The sequence below is a fragment of the Podarcis gaigeae genome (assembly GCF_964106915.1).
Source record: "Podarcis gaigeae genome assembly, chromosome: 2".
Taxonomy (NCBI): Eukaryota; Metazoa; Chordata; class Lepidosauria; order Squamata; family Lacertidae; genus Podarcis; species Podarcis gaigeae.
The window spans coordinates 1350644-1371144 of NC_139679.1; the positions used below are offsets into that span (position 1 = coordinate 1350644).

Here is a 20501-nt window from a genome sequence, read left to right on the forward strand (position 1 = left end):
ATTGCACAAACTTAAATCCTTGCATTAGCAGAATAAAGGCATCGTTTACTGCACTCATTCAAAACAAGTGATGCTGCTGCAACTTACAATTGGTCAATTGGTTAGTGAAATCCAGCAGATTCATAATTATTGAATATATCACATCCTGACTTCATTCCAACAAACAGTCACATTTTCACAATCAAACTGAGGTCGTTTATGAATTAATTTGATGTTCTGCTCCTGTTTTTAATAAAGTTTAGTAAAGTTACAGCAATATGCAGAGGTGTGAGGGATTTAAAATCATTCCCCCCCCCCCAACTTCCTTAGAGGTAAAGGCATCTGTCAGGGGTAGGAAAGGCCACACACTTTCCGATCAGGACTAGAAATGTCTCTGGAAATGGTATTGAGTAAGGGGTGAGGAGGAGATGGCTGCCTTGCATACTGAGCGCTTGGACTATATCTTCCTATAAACTGAAACCTAGTTTGAAATCTTGGGAACCATTCTATCAGTGCAAGCACTTCAGCTTGCCAGATGGACTAGTTCCCCCTTTTCTCTCCCTCTCCTGACTCTTCCCCAGAGCCAATTGGGGTAGGAGGGCAGGGAGAAGAAAGCAGGGAAAGCCCCATTGTGCTAATGGAAGTTCTCGCATGGGCTACTGGGGCTCATTTGTTCAAAACGACCCCTTGAAGAATCACAGAATAAAAAACTGTAGACTTGAAAGGGGCCACGAGAGCCATCTAGTCCAACTCCTTGCAATGCAGGAATCTTTTGCCAATGTGGGGCTCAAACCCACGACCTTGAGATTAAGAGTCTCCTACTCTATTGATTCTGTGCACTGCTCTGGTTCGCCAGAAGTGGCTTAGTCCTGCTGGCCACATGACCCGGAAGCTGTACGCCAGCTCCCTTGGCCAATAAAGCAAGATGAGCGCCGCAACCCCAGAGTCGGTCATGACTGGACCTAATGGTCAGGGGTCCCTTTACCTTTACTCTACTGATGGAGCTACCTGAGTAACAGAATTTCCAAATGAATTTATAAATGCTAGATTTGTACCTCACTGAGCAAATGACAAACTGTGATGGAATCATTTTGCCCATCGCTGCTCATGCTGCTATAGAACAGACGGGCAACCTGTGGGTCCTCCAGAAGATGTACCTGGAGTACAACTCCCATTATCCCTTGCCACTGGCCATTCTGACTGGGGCTGATGGGAGTTGGAGTCCAAAAAAACCTGGAGAGCCACAGGTTCTGTCAGCCTTGTTCTAGCCCCACAAAGATGAAAGAGACCTCTCCAAGGGCTTGCGCACAGGACCCAGGGACAAAAGAACCCCTCATCATCACCATCACCAAAATTTGGGAGGAAAGAGATACAGAAAGAATACTTCTAAGGGAATCTTTCATTTCTCTTTTATGCTAGGATATATGTTCAAATCCATAGAAGCATTTGATTGGAACTGCTCTTCAAAATACTCTGCCCCCCCCCATTTTTGGCAGACATAAAAGCCCTCTCCACCCTATGCCAAAGTATAGGAAGGTCAGCTTTTCTGTGCTTCAGCCCCTCCCCTTTTGTGCCCAGATTCTTCTTGCTTGCTTAGCAAGGAGAGCAAAAATCAAGCCACCTTTACCTCCTTTTTTTTGAAAACAAGAGAAAGAGAGAGAGAAAAGACTCAGTGTCTTTAATAACCACTCACTTCTCCTGTGGGGAAGAAAGAGCCATACTCGGATCAGGTGAGTGTAATTGTGCCCATTTATTTCTTTATTGCAGTCTTGTCAGAAGGCTTTTTTTAAAAAGGGGGAAGAAAGAGATGAAGTAACAAAAACAGCTGTGCAGTTAAAATTTCCACTTGTGGAACCCTCCAGATTCCCCTTAGGCCAATCAGCTTTGTTTAAAATAAGAAAGAAAACCAGACAAAAGTTTCCTGTGCAATAGTAGTGATGCTCTTTTTTATATCTATGTCTATATCCGTCTGAAGCGATAAGGGAACAAATTAGTTTAAAAGAATAAGCTGGCAGTGGGTTAAAGTAATGGCCCTGCAGAGTTGGTTAAGAAAGTACATGACCCTAAAATACACCCTGTCATCTGGGCGTCTTTTCAGGCACATACAACATAGAAGGTAGTCCAGTTGCTTCAGGGACAATGACAACAAAGCAGAGCCTGCCCGATGGTGAATACTCTTCTCCCATGCCACTCTTACACAAAAGCAGTTTAAAAATCCATGTTGTGATAACTATGCCTCAGAGAGAAAGGGAGGAGGGGGAGACTGCAGAGGCCTTCCTTGGAATGGGCTCATGGGCCAATATCACCAAACGTATCTTGAGATGCGTAGGTGATGTAGAGGAAGCCGTCGTCATCTTTGTTGGCTTCGTAGACCTCCGAAACAGTCAGGCTCAGGCAGGGCAGGCTCTTGTTGTCCACCAGCAGGTAGAAGGCTTGAGTGGCTGTCAGGGACAGGCGGGCCCTAGAGAGGGGAAGGGAGAGGATCAGTCCAAAGGCCAGTGGAAGGCTGCATTTTGGCTATGTATTGTTTCAAAAAGGGCAAGGTGGGCACACAGGTGTACCTTTAAGTGCAAATGGAATTAATTGTCTTTCCCATCTCTCTCCCCCACATTACCACAGTATGTGAAAACTCTTCCCTACCTCAGACTGTAGACAAACTGAGACATAGATAGATCCCCTGAAACCAGGAATTTGACCCGGCTCAACTGAGGGAGTGTCTTCTCCTTCTGGTAACGCTCAAGCACCACCTGTGTGTGAGGAAAGCATTGGACAATGTCAAGGCACATGATGGAAGCTCCATTGCTGGATAAGCAGATGTGCTCTTAAAAATGGCAGCCGCTTTGGGAACCATATATAAGTTCCTTCAAGTTCCTCAGAGTAGAATTGAGGGTACTATGTTCAATAAATGGAAACTTGCAATAACTGTGGGAGCCCCAAGCTCGCATCTCCCAGAGTCTCTTTTGCTCTTAGAGTCTTAGAATAGCTTTTGAGCATTTAGCAAAGCCTCAGTCCAGATTATGCATTCTCAACAGCTTCATGTGTTCAGGAAAGACTAAGCAGCTCATGAATTCCATACTCAGTTCAGACAAGGCCACATTTGTACCACACACTTAAAGCACTGTGATACCACTTAAGAGACCCATGGCTTTCCTCAAAGAATTATGGGAGCTGCCAGTAAGGGTATTGAGAGCTGTTAGGAGGCTCCTATTGCCCTCAAAGCTACAGGTCCTAGAGTCCTCTGTGAAGAGGGATTTATTACCAAACTGCTGTGGGAATGATAGCTCTGTGAGGGAATTCCCCCTAGAATCTAGGTAGAAAGAGAGGAGGTTTACCGGAATCTTGCTTGGATACTTTGTCCTGATATCAGTTGTTTCCTGCATCCGAGAGGCTAAAAATGAGATTATGACAAATAAAAGTCATCAGAAAGAGTTTTGGAAGTTTCAGCTCTACCAAGAGGAAGACTATCACATTTAACACTTAAATGCCACTTTGAGCTTCTTGAATGAGAAGTCGATAAGAAAAGGGTAGTTTAAAAGTCAACAAGACCTGCCAGTGGAAAGACACTCAAGGAGGTGTCATTCACAGGGAAGACAGAGAATCCAGAGACAATGAGATATGCTGGGAAAATGCTAGAAGGGTGTTATATTTAGCTTAAAAGGAAATAGTCAGAAAGATGCAAGTGGAAAATGAGTAGAAGTTCCAATTTATAATCCAGAATCATATCTCCCACCTCATCATTCAAGTTCATCCCTCAGTTTTTTACCTAAACTTTTCCTCTGCTTGAATGGACGGTCGTCACTCTGGAACCTCAACATCTTTCTTTAAAAACACAAAAGACCCTTTTCTCCCCCTCACCGGCCCTTTCCACTTCCACTCTACAGCACTAACTCAACAGAAATCACCTTGGCCTGCCTTCATTTAAGAGAAGGCTGAGCAGCCTGGGTGGGGCTGGAGACTGCCTCAGACCTAATGATTGTCACCTGCTGGTGGAAGGAAAGATGAGTAAAACAGAAAAGAGGGGAAGCCTACAGTAGGGGAAGGAGTATTGGTGCACACTTCAGCAATAACCCTGCCAGTTCCTCCTTTAGGATGGAGACAGCCCTATTTTCTGATAAAAACACTGTCTCTGCCTTGCCTTTTGGCAAGATGCTGGAGATGCTTCTCCACCCCACAGCACTAGTATGCATTACTTATACGTCTGCTACATTTCTTTAAATTTCAGCTCTTCCCTCTTTGGAGAATCTGCAGAGTTTACATTTTGGTGGGTGGGGCTTCCCATGCCCATATGCATGCAAATAAATTAATGTACATGAAACCCAGAGGCTCCTTGCTCCCACCTAGTGCCCCAGAAGGTAGCAGAATGCGTTTGAGTTGCAGGTTGCAACTGTTGAAGAGTAAGTGCAACCTGTGCGATTTTCATTCATAGAATTGTAGAGTTGGGAGGGACCCTAAGGGTCATCTAGGCCAAGCCCATGTAATGCAGCTATCTTGCCCACAGCTGTCCTTGGGTGGGCTTGAATCACCAACCTCCTGGTTAACAGCCAGACACACTGGTCCATTGTACCCCAGGAGTGCACCATGTTCTCACAGAGGCCAAGCAGATCCTTGTGGGAAGCCCATGAGCAGGACCTGGGTGCAAATTCACTCTCCTCACTTGTGATTCCCAGCAACTGGTCCTCAGGCCCATACTGACTCCAACAGTGGAGGTGGAACATAGCCATTGCGGCTGGTATCCAACGAAAGCCTTATCCAAACACAAGGAGAGCCTTGCAGTTGCAACAAGGAAGTATGTGTCCCAATAAACTTGCACAGGGTTGGGCAGCAAGGTTGTGGCTGAACCTTTGAGGGGGACAGAGGCCCCTGCACCTTTAACACTTTTGTGAAAGAGGGAATTTCTACCAGTGTAGCTTACATGACAAAATGCACCTGCTGAAATTTTCTCTTCTGCACCACTGTTAAAGGAGCAGGAGTGCCCCCTCTCCTGTTTTCCATCTGACTACCCTACCACAGGTTGTGCACATTTTAAAGACTCTTGTGGCCTGATCCTGTGCATACTTACTTGGAAGTAAATGCTGTTGAATTCAGTGGGTCTTACTCCTTTAATTTGCCATCACACTCTCAAAACTAATCTGTGGTGAAAACTGGTTATATTTGGCTGTCACAGAATGGTGAATCTGGGCCAATGTGCCTTGAATGTGCTTTAAAGATATAATAGCTCCAGGTTGCAAACTTGTTCCTTCAGTGCAGCCCTCCACCTAGTTCCTGGAGAAAGGAACCTCCCACCCACAGCACCTCCATCTCATTAGGATTCAGCCTCAGTTAATTGGAACCCATTCAGCCCAGCATTGCTTCTAGGTGCTGGTCCAACCCTTTCACAGCCTCCCCTGATTCAAATGGAAGGGAGAGAAACGGCTGCGTATCATCGGCATTCTGGTGACACTGCGCTCCAAGCCCCTGAATGACAGCTCCCAATAGTTTAATATAGATGTTAAATAGTATAGGAGACAAAGTAGACCCTTGCAAGACCCCAAAGCCCTGCGCTTCAATCCTACAACCAGTGCAAAGTATCTGTCTTCCACTGTAGCCAAGGCTAACAGAGATCAGGTGAGTCTTTCTGCTCCTATTCTAACCTGACTGGCCATGAAATGGGTCTTTCCACTAGGCAAATGGATTAGATGTTGGTGATCACTCATGTTTTATCAATGTAACCTTCCCCAAGCTGGTGTTCACCAGATGATTTGGACAACTCCCATCAGCCCCAACCAGCATGGCCAATGGTTAAGAATTATAGGAGTTGTAGTCTGAAACAAATGATGGGTACTAGATTGGAGTAGGCTGCATCAGTGCAATGTACTGCTCATGGTACAGGATTGCACCCAACCCACAGCTGCATTGGTTTTCCTCCTGCCTGCCCATGCTCTGTCCAAACCCCCTCAAATGCCTAATAGTTAGTCTTCTCAAGTTCCTAACAAATAGCAGTGCTTGAATTATGAGGGGAAAGGAAGAACCTAATGAAATCCACAACCTCATGGGGTGGGGCAACTTTTTAACCTGAGGGACACATTTCTTTCTGTGCAACCTTCCAGGGGCCACATGGCAGTGGTGGGTGGGACCAGAGGCAAAAGTGGGTTGAGGTGGATTTTACTGTTGTGCAGTAGTCTAGTTCCTACACATGTTCACATACCCTTTTCTGTCCGCCATCCCACTCTGGTCAGTGCCCGAAATAAGTTGATTCATTCATCCTCCATCCAGACAAGGAAGAAGCATGACCAAAGCTCTAGGAGACATTTCAGTTAGGTAAAAATGCTCAAGTGGGGTACAAAAAGGTGTGACTTGGGGAGAACCTAGAGGGTCATAGTGAGAAGTTAAGAGGGCTGTATGCTGCCTCCAGACCTGAGGTTCCCCACCTCTCCTGTGGCTAATGGTACATTTTAGCCAAAATGAAGACCTCCTCCTAGCCTTCTAAAAAGAGCAGGTGTGTTTGGGGGGTAATCTTGGTCTCCCTGCAATCTGAGTACAGAAAAACTTGCAGTTGAGCCAGGTATCTATTGTTCTCCCTTCCCTATTAATTTCTGAGCCTCCTTTGAGGATTTCTGAGAGTGATTAAGTGGCAGAGACAAGGGTGGTAGAAGATTGCTGGGGAAACACGCAAGGGTCTCCAGATGTGGATGAGGGTTCTGTATTCTACAGCATTTCATAGGCCCTTGAATCAATGCAAAGAAAATTGGGTGGAAGGTGGAAGGAGGAGATGATAGCAAGAGCGAGGGTGGTTGCCACAGCAACAGCACAAGCTCATTAACAGAATGGATAACAAAAAAAAAAAAAAAAGGATTGGGAAATAAAAGATTCAGAGTTGCTCTGAGAGGAAGAGAAGATAGGAAGGTGTGTTGCTCTTCTCTTGTGAAACAGCTTGTTCTCCAAAGCGAGTGTACCTGTATGTTTGTCTTGCAAATCCATGAAAACTCTTTAAAACTAGGCACTAGGACGGAGTCAAAAAGCTCTTTTAAAGAGTTTTTACTTCTTCCACTACTACTGTGTATTTTGGAAAGATGTTGGTCTGTCTGTTTTTTATAAATCTAGGCACCTCTTAAGATATTGTAACTCAATTTTGCATGGTGTTTCCTGGAATGAAGGAGCAGATTTTTTTAGTCTATATCTACATACAAAGTGATGTGATTTTGAATTAGGATGGCAGACTGAATCTTTCAAAACTGCACTGATTTTATTTGGTTTCTTAGAATTCCTGAGTGATGCCAGGTGTGAGACTGCTAGTCTTTTATAGATATCAATTCACAAGGGAAGCACAACATGGCTAGTAAGTTTTAGCTTTCTATTTGTAAAGTAGATGTTTGCATCTGGACTGACTGGGTACCAAACCGGGATGGGAGGGAGAGAGCCTCAACCAATGAGAGAGATTCACTAGCCTTGCAGAAAAAATACAGAAGTTGGAATGACAGTCTCTCTCCATTTAAACAGGGGGCTATTTTTAGTATATTGCATTTTTATCATGCTCTGAGCATCCTTAATTCTATCCTCACAAAAGGCTGAAAGATAGTGAGTGGCTCAAGGTCATCTCGGACACTTTGTGGCTGAGTGAGGATTTGAACTCTGGTCTCCAGGATTAGCATCAGTACCCAGTACCCAGGCAGTTCCCAGTGCCCTTGCTTTTCTGACTATTGAATCCCATTGAAACCAGTAGAATGTAGTTCTGTGTGGACATGCATAAGATCAAGCTGCAAATCTGGAAGCAAGAAGGGCACACTCTTTTTTCATCATTAAACTGCCTAAAGTTGCCACTTCTTCATAATTCTTCATAGTTTAGAAGTTTACCCATATTTTGTTATGAGAAATGAAATCCCAGTGGGCAACACATAAATATCGCATGAATGATGAATCACTGATTATGTATTCGCTGCTGTGATGAATTGAATTAAATGGAACATCTTCTGTGGATATTGCTGTGCCAATGTGATGCCAGGCAGGGACATCTCCCCTGATGCAGGGAAATCTGAGCACAAGCTTATGCAAAGCGGGAGATTTTCTAGGAAGAAACACCCACCCAAATTATAGGGGAAATTGAGTCTGGACTTCCCAAGAGCCTTTACACGTGTCTACACTATAGACTTAAAGTGGCTCATCTGTCATTCTCCCCCCACCCTGAATGGTAATGCTGTGAGTGGGGCTAGCTACAAGTCAGGAGCTGTGAATGCAGTGCTCTCCTGACTTTCATCATCCTTAGCCATTGACCCTGCTGGCTGAGACTGATGGGAACCAGAGTCTAACAAAAATCTGGAAAATACAACATGGGTTAAAAAGGTACCTGGCGCCTTGAAGCAAAGCAACCTTTCCCAACTTTATGCATATCGTCCAGACATCACCGAACTCCAGCTCCTTTCAGCCCCAGTCAGCATGGCCAATGGTCAGGAATGATGGGAGTTGTAGTCTAAAACATCCAAAGGGAACCAGATTGGGGGAGGCTGAACCAGAGACCCAAACAGGAGCCAGCCTTGTTCCAGATTATACTATTTTCCCATCTAGCTCTGCATTGCCTACTCCGATGGGCAGGAGCTCTCTGGGGTCCCAGATAGAGGCCTTCCCTGTAATGGTTGTCTGATCCCTTTAACTGGGACCTTCTGGAGTGAATGAGGGAACTGTCTGAGTGCTTATACTGAGGCTCCTCCCTAGACCAAAGCACTTTTCATCCAGAGTTTTCTCCCCCGGCTGATGTCAAAGGAAAGACTAGATCAAAGGTGGCCACCTGAGCCAGGACCAGTCTCCAAGGCTAACTGTAAACCACTGTTATCCTGACATTTGAATTCTGTTCCTTTCAGTCTTGTGATTTAATGAGGAGCTGATGTCAAAGCAGGCTCCATAAACCTCCTCAGAAACCTCTTCATTCAAATGCCACAGGTATAATTCACCCACGCTGCAAGTTCACAAGACAAGTGGCCTTTTGGAAAACAAATGAGGGCCCATTATGCTAACAAACTTCCTCCCTTTCCTGAGCATTATTGATCTGAGGATTTTCTACCCAACTTCAATTCAAGGCTGGGTAAAACTGGCTGGCTGGAGCAACCTGAGATTCTCCAGAGACTTGAACTTGTGTCATTAGCCCCATTTATGTGCTACTTGCATTCATGTGCAGCGTGGCTACGTGGACAGCAGAGCAGAGCCAGGCTTTCCATTTGTGTGTGTGTGTTTGTGTGTGTGTCCTGTTTTGCTGCTTGAAGTGAAATGGGAAGTGCTGCCCTGCCCTGCCACCCCTGCCACCTGCATCACCCACCCTGCTGCCTACTCTGCCAGCATTGATGCTGATTTCAGGTGAGACCTCAAGTGCTCCACAAGATCTTGGACGACTTTGCTTAAACCTCACACAAAATCAGCAAGATCTCGCCCAAAATTAGTGCCAGTGCCATTTCTTTGCCAGTGAAATCCATGGGGGCACTGTGTGAGGAGGTGTGGCACTCCTGCATTTAGTCCTATTGCCTTGGATGTTGTTGCTCCTTCCTGCAACAATGTCTTGCTTGTGGCCAATTGCAGAGAGATTCTGCTCAAACAACACTCTGGGTGTTGTTGGTCTACAACTCCCATAATCTCTGATCAGGTTGGCCAGGAATGATGGGAGCCGGAGTCTTGCAACATCTGGGGTGGGGCAGAGGTTCCCTACCCCTGGTGTAGGGGCACCCTGTTTCCCAGCTGTTCCAATTGTATGAAGTTCCTACACTGAAGGAGGTGCTTGAGTGCTGGAATTTCTCTGTAGACCTCTGTGCACAAGATGTGGTTGTTTCAGGATGGAGTCATGACATCGGGGGTGAAAAGGGTGACCCTGCTCTGTTGTCAACATGGCTAAGTCCTACATGTGAGTAATGTGTGAATTGGGCTATTGGGAAAACCCTTTTCAGAAACTGTATGTTTCCATTCTGGGACACGGTAGCTGGGTTTGTTGAGAGAACCAGTGTTTTTGCAGGACACTTGGTCGGATTGTAGGCTCCAAAGGGTGGTATGCAATGTTAGTCATACTCAGTGTAAACGCACTGGGCTGGATTCAACTAACCAGTCCCACTAGCAGAAGCCCTGCACAAGGACTTCTGTTCATGCAATGGGGCTTTCTCATTGGCCTGTGTCCTCCCAAACATTGGCCTGTGTCCCCAGGGGGTTGGTGTTGGGAGAATGATCAGAAGATTGTGACGTCAAATTCCTCCCATTGAAATAAATCAAATTGTTACTGGAGTCAATAGACAAGTCCCTAATTAGATGCACAGTTCTCTATCCTGATATCACCACTACCCCACTTTCCAGTCTGCAGCTAGCCTTTCCTCTTGGTGCTGCCTGAAGTAGCACAAGGTAATGTATGGCATATAAGGCTTAAAAACACAACCCTGAGCGATTTTTAGAAATGATGGGATGAAAATGTTGCCAGTGAAATAAATAAAAGTCTTGGAGCCTTTGGCTTGGTATTAGCTTCAACTGTCAATTATGCCTAACAGCATCCTGGGGAGAATGTTGATCCAACTTATTCTTAATAAAACCCAAGGGAAGCAATTCACTCCATGAAGTTTGGAAGTCCTTTTGCCTTGTAATAGAGGGTGTCTTCCTCCTTGACACTTCTTCACCCTGATCTTATTTCCTGTAATAAGGAAGGACCTGTTTATTCAGCATTCACCCTGATTTGCTTGCACAAAGCTTTTGCAGTGGTTTGACCATGTCCGGCCTTTATTAAGCATTTGTTCTGACTTGTTTAGGGGCAGTTATAGGACAATGAGAATTCATCCTAATTTGATTGTAGGGTGTCATTAATGATTCATGCACCCTAGTCAATGCAATTCCTCGTCACTTTCCAAATCACAGAAAGACCATTCTTTTTTGAAAAGTGGCTTTGTCATCCTAGGGCAGCAGAGCTCTTCAATACCACTTTGACTGCACAAAGCTAAAGTTCCAGCCTGCATCCGAATCCCTTCCACAAAATAGTGACACTCTGCAGGCATCCTTAAACCCTCTCAGGCTTGTCCCCTTGCCACAAAGTGTTCCTTGTGTCTTACATCACAGCAGGCTTGTGAGGATGGGGGGGGGGGGATATCCATTTCCTCTTTCTGTTTTAGCCTCTTCTTCTAGAAGCTTAAGAGGCCAATTCTCCATGCACATTTACTAATAGATTTGCTTTCACAACTTGTAATTGACTCACTTGCCTGCCTATAAACCACAGCTGATGGATTTGTGGACTTTGCTCCTTCCAGTCCTCTGGTCCGAGAACAGCACAGCCTTGATGCATGAAGGAAGGGATATGCCTAGCTATTTGGTGGCAGAGAGCCAACTTTGAATATTTTGAGTTATTTCCCCCCATCTCTCCTATGCTTGATTTGTCTTACAGTTATGAATCAGTGAAATGCAATAGCTTCAAGTGGGCAAGGGAGATCTGAGCATTGACGTATCCTTCCCTGTGAACATTACAGATGCAGCCTCAGCCTCAGGCAGTGCCTGCCACAGCCATTTTACTGCCTGAAGCAGAGCCCAAATGGTACTCCTCCCCCGTAGGACCAACATTTTCCAATCTTGATGCACTATTTGGACACCAATTACTGCAACCATATGTGGCATCTGAAGCAAGTAGCTTCACTCGGCTGCATGGCAGGGTCAGCCCTAACTGAGGGTTGGAGGAATGGCTAGCCAATCAGGCCAATAGCTATGTGCAAGGCAGAAATTCAACAGGCAAAGCTTCCTTAATTCCTGCACCACCATGTTGTGGGGAGAAACAATACTTGCTGAATTTCTGACTGCCATGTGGTTGCTTAAGACAGATTATTAAGATTTTGGAATGCAGAAAATTAAAAAAATATATAAAAAAGAGGGAGCCATCAAATCTAGCACATGAGGAGGCCACTTTAGCTAAACTGTATAATTTAGTATATTAATAATTGGTTTTAATAATTGTATTAATTGGATAAAATTGGCATTGTTATAATAAGGCTGTTATTGGAACGATGACAAAGGGTGCTTCCAGGCAGCCTGTTTATTGAGCATTCATGCTGATTGGTTTGCAAGGCAAAAGCGACAAGGCTGGGTATTTATTCTTACTTGTTTGTGGAGAAGTTAGATGATGATGTGTCAAGGCAAGTGTTTCTTCGCACTTTCCAGTGCAATTTCCCATCACACTCCTCACCACAAAAAGCCTGGCCTTTAGGGGAAGGAGGTTTGTTGCACAAGACCTCCCAATCGACTGTAATTGTGTGACCTGAATTTGCCAGCATGTAGCTGAATCCCACCTGAAAACAGTGAGAGTCTGGATGTACCCATAATATTTTTATTTTATTTTATTTTGCCAGAAAAGGTTATCATCTCTAACAGACATAACAGCTCATATAGGAATCGTACCTCTGCTTTCATTTTGGCATACAGCTCAGTCATTTTATTTCATCCATTCTTGCTGGGAGCGCTTGACTGCCTCTTTCCTTGTCTTCTGCATCTAAACTATCCCAGAATACATAGACTATGACTTACCCTCCAGTATAATTTACTCTGTTTGACCCCTTGGAAAGCACAGGGCAAGGAATTCCTTCCAGCAACCAGTAGATCAAGCCCATTAAAATGTTCTGTAGTTGAGAGAGCTCCGTGTCATGTGCCCTTGGTTTGGGCACTGTGGATGATGGAGGATCTACATCTGCCTGGAGCAATGACCAAAGGGGCAAGCATAGAACTGTGGATTTGGAAGGGGCCACAAGCGTCACCTAGTCCAACCCCCTGCAATGCAAGATCTGTTTTGCACAGCTTGGGGCTCCAACCCACAACCCTGAGAGAATAACAATTATTTTTATATCTTAGATTTGATGCTAGTGAAACAGAAGTGCTCAGAAGGAAAAATATAAAATAGATGAAATGAGCACTCCTAACGGAGCAGCCATCACTGGTTCTCTGAAAACAAATTCTTAGCCACTGAGTAATGAACACAGACATTTGCCTTTTCTTTTACTCTACCAACATAGGATAAAGAAAAGTGTTTTTTAAACAAAACAAAAAAACAAACAAACCACACACTAGATTTCGAAATATCCATTTCTTTTGTGTATTGAAATCTAAGCAAACTGATTTCCTGGGAATAAACCTATTTTCATCATTTCTGTTCCAAATTGCCTCTGGATTTCAATCTTCTGCGCCAACTTATGTGCCTAAATGCTGCTGTATGCTATATACTTTTGGTAAACGAATCTCTTGGGTTTATGGGAAAGTACCAAATAGCAATGTCTGAGACAAAAGTGAGGCAACTCCAAGTGACTTTCTTTAAAGAATTTAACAGAGGATCTGAGGACACAAACAAAGAGGTTGTGTAAAAGCAACCCTGGAATACCCTTCTGAGGCATCTGATCAAGGCCTGTATTTTAAAATGAGCTTAAAGATATATTTGCAAATGTTTGTATGTTTCATGCCAGGCAGAAACCAGCTGGCTAAGTACTTTGGCAGTTGTTTATCTTCCTGCTCTACTGAACAAGGGCCCCCCTGATTTATAGCAGTAGCAGGAGACAAGTTTCTCAAAGTTGTAAAAGGGAATTATAGGCTGGGAGCAAATGTTACACTGACCCTACATATTACAGAATACAATCAAGCTGCGAAAACACTAATTAAGAGTTGGTAAATAGTAAGATTTATTGTTTAACAGAAAATAATACCATGTGCCTCCCATCAGAACTCTAGCCATATTTTCCTAAGGTTTAAGGTATACTGAGAGAGTTAAAGGGCAATAAATTTTGGGAAGAGCTAATGGGAAAGGCAGCTGGCTGGGAAAGGGGGGGGGTGTAAACTGAAGAGGCTTCTTTTGAAGCTGTTTTTTACTGAGTTTCTTTTTTACTTTGCAAAGGCCTTTTCTTCTTTCTATGTTATGTATGAGATTTGTTGGCTTAATGTAATTAGGCAAAGGATTTAGAAAATAAGAAATGTTAGATTCTTATGTTAGATTCTTATTTCATTGATGGTGTGTGAGAATGTGAACCCAAGATCTCTGTTTAGATAGAATTTAATACCATGAGCCATTTGTTATAGACATTTGTTTTGGAATGCAGGGGCAACAGGGGCAAAAGGACATCTGGTAATTAAGGTGCCTTGTCGAGGCAAATGTAAGATATATGGCTACTTGTCTGCCATTTATGGATAGAAGGAAATATAGCTCTTGGTCTCCCATAAAAGGTAATAGGAAATGGGTGTATCTTTTATGATTGGTTCTAGCAAACAGCCAATAGGAATTTCAACCAGGCTGATTGGACAGAGGCAGCCAAAGGAGGAGCAAGGGGGCTGGGCTGAGGAAATATAAGTGCTGGCCATCAAGGCTGGAAGGGGCAGAGCTTTGGTAACCATATACCACTGTGCCTATCATTTATTTGTCTGACAAATGAATTATTATTTTAATTTCTCTATTGCTGCGTTGAATATTTCATTCCAGCTAAGCGTTAACCACAAGCAGGGTGCTACATTTTATGGTGCCTGTGACTCGGATAAGTGTTCTGCTGGAACGCAGCCCCTTCGCCTTAGCGGGCAGGGTGCAAGAGGGAGGACCACTAACCGCTTACCCAGCGCGCACTGGAACATTTTTCCAGGGGAATGCGGAAGTCTCGTCTGTCTGATACCCTGCTCACTGATGGTGACGGACTGGGGGGAACCAGAAAAATAAACAGGGAATCAGCTAAGGGTAAGTGCACAAAGGGGTTGAGGCCCTCCAATTAATTGGGAGGAAGAGAAGTCTTGATCAAACTTCTGCGTCTCAGTAAGGGGGAACTGAGTACGCCATGTGGTTGGGTACATCAGATGGTGGTCTGGTTGAGGAAAAGGGAAAGATTGGGAGGTAGAGTGTGGTGAAGTATCCAGCGCATTGTATGTGTGAGAAAGTACAGAGTAATCTGTAGCTGACCTGGGTGTGGAGTGGGTACTACTTCGTTTCCCAGTAAGGCGACTTCACTGGGCAAGGAACCCCACAAAGCGAGTGTGTGAGTGACTGACTGGATACTTCACAAGGCCATACAATGGGAGTTGGAGGTTCAAAGGGGGAAAATACACCTCTTGAATGTATGTTAAATAATTTTTAGAAAGCCTTCTCAGGAGCATATGGAGTCAAAATGACGCCAGAGTGCTTGAGAACGTTATGTGAATTAGACTGGCCGAAACAAAATACTGGATGGCCGCCTCAAGGAACTTTTGATATAAATAATAATCCTCCATGGATAAGGGAATGCAAAGTCCAACGATGCAAATTTTTGGCTGTAAAAGCCGAAGCTAGGAAAGGAATCTTGTCAAATAAACTCAAACCCATTTTTGAGGGACCAGAGGAAGAGGTGCTTCCACCCCCACCCTATGCGCCACATCAAAGGGAGCCTAATCCAAACGCTCCACCAGTTGTAACCCCAAGGCAAGAAAGTGGAACGAATAACGGAGCTGGAGTCACAGAGCTTGATTCCTTGATAGATTATGATAAATATTTTCAGGAGGCATTGGAGTCCTATAATAAAGCCCAAGCAGTAGTGGTTATTCCACCTGTGAGTCCCAGTAGACCTCCATCTACAGTCTCCTTTAGTGGAACAACTGATTGTCCACCCCAAACCCCTGTACATCCAAGTCCTAGAGAACTATTACAGAAGTTACAGGGAGACCTTGATCGGTCAGCAAGCAATACAGCCAGGCGCATAAAGCTGCTAAAAGAACGCCTTGGGACAGATACCATCCCCTATGATTTGAGGCCCCTAGAGCAAAGCGAAGAGAAAGGTCACGTAGTAGCCCCTCTTAGAAGAGTATTTGATGCACTTGAGGAGCCTGTGCTGGTTAACGGGCAACCTGGACCACGGCCACCTCGAATTTCGACCCTGCAGTACATTCCATTCACGACTACAGATCTGATGAATTGGAAAACACACACCCCGTCTTTCGTAGAAAAACCTCAGGCTATGATGGACTTGGTGACTTCAATAGTAAATACTCATAGTCCTACTTGGACAGATTGCCACCAGCTCCTGAATACTCTTTTCACCACTGAGGAAAGGAGAGACATAATTGAAAAGGCACAGATATATTTGCGTGAGCAGGCCAGAGTGGGGACACTGTTTCGTGCGCACCCACAAAAAGACTTAAGTTGTCACCTTTTGAGCTCCTGTATGGGAGGCCACCCTTCTTTGTTCAGGATATTCTAGCTGACCTCAAACAAATAGGAGACCATGTGACACAGGGACAAGTGCAATCTCTCTCCCGTGTTTTTGTTTCTCTTAACAGGTGGGCCCTCGAGTGCACGCCGTGCAGCATTGCCGAGCCGATTCATCAGTTCCAGGCTGGTGATAGCGTATGGGTGAAACAGTGGAAACGTGATCCACTTGCACCTAAGTGGGCCTTACACTGTCTTGCTCTCTACTCCAACAGCGGTGAAGGTAGCTGAGGTGACCCCTTGGATTCATCACTCCCGTTTGAAGAAGTCCGAAGGCAGTTGGACGTGCAAAGGTGACCCCTCTAATCCTTTTAAACTGACTCTCTCCAAAAACCCCTGTATCTAGCCCTACGGGGAACGGGCTAGGTCACGGGCAACATTAGACGACCGGCCTGCTGCAGCCACAACCTGGAAGCTGGCTGACCTGTGCACGCCTGAAGCTTGAGGAGCGTCTGAACCAGCGATTGTAAATGGGAAGATTCTCTTATACAATTGATTGACTGCCCCCCCCCCCCCGTGGAACAATTATCAGGGATATTACTCATTGGGGATCCTCGGGGTATATGTTTTGGTCTTGGTGGTTCCCCATTTCTGTCACTGGGGGAATTATATTGGGGCTAATATTTTTTTGCTATCACAATAAGGTAATATTTTGTGGAAGGAATGCATATACTAGACATCAACATGATTTTATGATCTCTTGGGAAGGGGAAGGGTCCTTGAATCTGACCAAATTTGCTAAATATGGATTCCGCCAAGACCACAATATGTGGGTAGGCTTAGCTGAGATGGTAGCCAATGTTACAAATAGGACCAATTGCCTTGTTTGCTCTCTTGGGCCAGATGATTCAGAGGGAGGTATGCCCTTATTACCGATACCATTGAGTGCCATTGGTATGGTAAGCGAAATGCCACACCAAACAGAAGTACAGAATTTCCCCGGATGGAACTTAACTAAACCAATACGAGTTATACTTGTAGAAGGGGAATTCTGTGTACGTAAATCATTAGATGCAGCTGATTCTACCATGGTAGGCTCTTCTCATTGCCACTATACTTGGGATTATATTAAGAGTAGTCAAACCTGGGCAAACAGTACTACCTATCGAACTCAGAATACCTTGCCCTGTGCACCTCCTTTTATTCATGCATAGAAAATGGTGTGGACAGCAAAAGGCAATCTAACATACTGCACTGTGAACTCTATACCCCTTTTGATATTTCACCTTATGCATTCCACGTACCAAAAACCTCAGACCCGATGGTTGTGGTGGATATGTGGAGAATGGGCATACAAGCAACTCCCTTCCAAATGGAGTGGGACTTGTTTCCTGGGATGGGTATTACCACCAATGTGGATTATGCCCACTAGTTGGGCCAAGCGTACACGAAGAAACGCTGATATTTTTCATATAGCAGGAGGAAGTACTCAAAGCTGGAGCGATACTGATGATTGGCCACCAGAGCGCATTATAGCCTATTATGATCCTGCCTCCTGGAATCCTGATGAGCTCATACAAGGGGCACAGAATCCTATTTATAATCTAAACAGAATAAATCGATTGCAAGCAGTAGTGGAACTTGTAACCAATGCAACGGCCCAGAGTTTGAGACTTATTGCACAACAGTTGGATGAAAGTAGAGCCGCCATTATCTTATCTTATTAGCTTATCTGACTGGCTGCATGCCAGGGATCATTAGATGTGGTGGGCCAGTGGCAAGGAGGTACACACTCATTGGCAAGAGCTCCCACTCTACTGGGTTGCCTGCACCACCTCAAGCTCCTTGCTGCTTCCCGCTCTCCTTCCCAGCAAGGAGCAGGGACTCACCACTCGGGAGGTCAGGTGACTACTGCCACACCCCCACGCCGCCTGCAGATATATAGGCAGATATAGGCAGATATATAGATAAGGAAAGTGCGCCAGGAGACCATGTAGTAAACAAATTCAGGGCCCAGGCTACTGGCCATAACACATCAGTATGTACTCAATTACATAAATTGTTATATCCTAAGTGGTGGGATTTATGCTCTCACTTTAAATTTGATCACTTTGGCTAGACTACTTAATGGAAGAGAATGGAAGACTTTATAGCATCCCATATAAGAAGAATGAATAGCAAAAACTGTAGATATGCTTAGAGTTAAACCAGGAAAAAATGGGCTTGATTGGGTTTGTCTGTTTTGGGATAGTCTCCTGAAAAACAATGGAGGAGAACAGGGTCTTCTCCGGGGCTGAATGAACATGTCCCTGCTCATATTTGCCACCCTGTTCACAGCCCAACTGCTCTGGGCTTTGCTCCCCTGAATCAGAGAGGTCTGTCCAAAGGAGAAATCCCATGTAGCAGAATGCTTGATTCCTGGCATCTCTGGATATTTCTCAGTTATTTGGCTAAGTTGATTTCATTTAGCTGAGTGTTAGAAACATACACTTGATTTGAGTTGAAAAATGATTTTCATTGATGTCACCTACAAATGCAGCAGTATAAACTGCATATTATGTATTTTCTGTAACTGCCCTGTTAATGATGCATGTCTTCGAAATAATACGTGTAAGCCAGAAGGAAGAATTCAGCAGCAGGAACTGTGGTGATAGACCCCCCCCCTTTGGGGAGATTCCCCCCCCCCCCGTCTCAGCTCTGGGAATTAATAGGAACAGAAGTATTTTTAGATGAGAAGACATTACTAAAAATATAATCTCGGAGGGGAACTACACATTCTGTGTTGTTCAATGATTCTTTTTTTGGACCTCTATATTCAGCTGCCAAAGCTGCAGTTTGAAGCAGAAAAGCACCGGGGGGGGGGAGGGGCTAGCTTGGCTATTGCAAGAATTAGGTGGCCCAGGCCTCTGCCCCCAAGCACATAACAGTATTTTTTTCTGCTGAACTTTCCCCCTTCAAACTTTCCGTTTTTGTTTTTTGTTTTGCAATGTAGGAGAAAGCAATATGAAGGAAACACATTTAAGCAGAAAAAACAACACAGGGTGTGTGTGTGTGACTCAAGAAGACCCTCTCTGCTCACATCAGGGGGGCACTTCAAATGGCAGTCTCAGCAGCTATGTTGTCTAAAAGAGGGGGAGCCCCTCCAGAAATCTTGGAACTATACATAGTTGCTTGAATCCATAGAGATCTTTCTTGTGTGAGCAGGAATGTATTTCCATCTGCACAAATCTCTCCACTTTCTCCATTCTGCTGCAACCTCTGTGCCATTCCAGACAATGGGAGCTGGGGCTCATTTGAACTTGTAGGAAAGAAGTCAGGGAGCCCAACAGGATGGGGAGCCAGATTTGAGGACAGGCAAACCAGCTATTTCAGGTTTTGTCTCCATCCTGCTCCCTGCTGAGTTGCACAAGGGGCAGCCCTGAGACTAAGGAGGAAGACCCTTCAACATTCCTCAGATGGAAACAGGGATGTTCTATTCCACACCAATATTACTGCTAGTTGGTTGCCTTTATTGAATCGGGCTCTACCCCCCCCCCGGCTTCCCTAAATGCAATACATAAATGCAAAAAAAATTCTGTGCTTAAAATACTGCCATTCTGTGTGTTTCCTCTAATAACCTTTGCACTTGACCAGGAGGAAATGCTCAGAAGTGATGCTGATGTAGAGTAGCATGTCCCTATTTTCATCAGAGGAATGTTGGAGGGTATGAGAAGCTGCCAGACAGAGCCATTGCCTGGACTGGTTATAAGTAAGAAGGCAGTTCAGTTGGGTGGGCTAGGTGAGGGCAGGCGAGATTAGTAGGGTAGCACCCTATTCCCCCCCCCCAATAGACTAGTCTCCACTGATCCATCTTTTAGTGAGGTGGGTGGGACTTGGTCTTTATTAATTTGTAGCTGGATGAGTATTTTATATATCTTGTAATGCTAGCATTTTAAATGTTTATTGGGTTTTAAATTGTTTTTATGTGCTATGCTTTATTTTTGTCAAGACACTTAGAAAATTCTTACTGTAAAAAGTGACTGATAAATGCAATGATAATCAATCAATCCAGATCATCATGAGTAGCTTTGGGCAGGGGCACAACAAGAGCTTTGTGTAATGGGGGTGGGCAGTTTGAAGGAACCAGAAAATCCCCATTGCACAAGTGAAGTTCTGCTCAATCTGCTCTGGATCCAATCCATGTTTTCAGGGATGGGGAACCTGATGCCCTTCAGATGTTGCTGGGCTCCAACTCCCATCAACCTCAGCCAGTGTGGCCAAAGGTGAGGGTTGGGGATGATGGGATTGAGAGTCCAGCAACATATGGAGGTTCTCGGTTCTCTGCCCTTTCAATATATCATCCCACCCTCAGCACCAATTCTCACATCTCAGGAATTCTTGACACCCTTTGCTCACTTATGAAGCTCTGAGCCAG

General features: G+C 44.7%; 2 protein-coding genes across 4 annotated transcripts in view; one reads left to right on the forward strand and one right to left on the reverse strand.

The window, feature by feature from the left end:
• Positions 1 to 20501, forward strand: part of LOC310840067 (uncharacterized protein) — a 437006-nt gene that overhangs the window by 410838 nt on the left and 5667 nt on the right. The window lies entirely within an intron of this gene.
• LOC310840091 (microtubule-associated protein 1 light chain 3 gamma-like) lies at positions 1711 to 5110 on the reverse strand. 2 transcript variants are annotated; one of them, XM_083729288.1, is made up of 4 exons: positions 5039 to 5110; positions 3312 to 3367; positions 2620 to 2726; positions 1711 to 2440 (listed from the first exon to the last, which is right to left on the reverse strand). In XM_083729288.1, exons 2-4 carry the CDS (start codon positions 3357 to 3359, stop codon positions 2269 to 2271), a joined length of 327 nt encoding a protein of 108 aa, XP_083585414.1. In that variant the 5' UTR covers positions 3360 to 3367; positions 5039 to 5110; the 3' UTR covers positions 1711 to 2268. The 2 variants fall into 2 exon arrangements, with proteins under 2 accessions (XP_083585414.1, XP_083585413.1); XM_083729287.1 differs by lacking the exon at positions 5039 to 5110 and adding an exon at positions 3743 to 3855.

Excerpts from the sequence above, each read along its gene's own strand:
- LOC310840091 (XM_083729287.1), bottom strand. The coding sequence starts at position 3,794 with ATGTTGAGGTTCCAGAGTGACGACCGTCCATTCAAGCAGAGGAAAAGT. Across the intron at positions 2,727-3,311 it reads AGTATCCAAGCAAGATTCCG|GTGGTGCTTGAGCGTTACCA; the intron begins GTAAACCTCCTC and ends CCTCACACACAG. Across the intron at positions 2,441-2,619 it reads CAGTTTGTCTACAGTCTGAG|GGCCCGCCTGTCCCTGACAG; the intron begins GTAGGGAAGAGT and ends TCCCCTCTCTAG.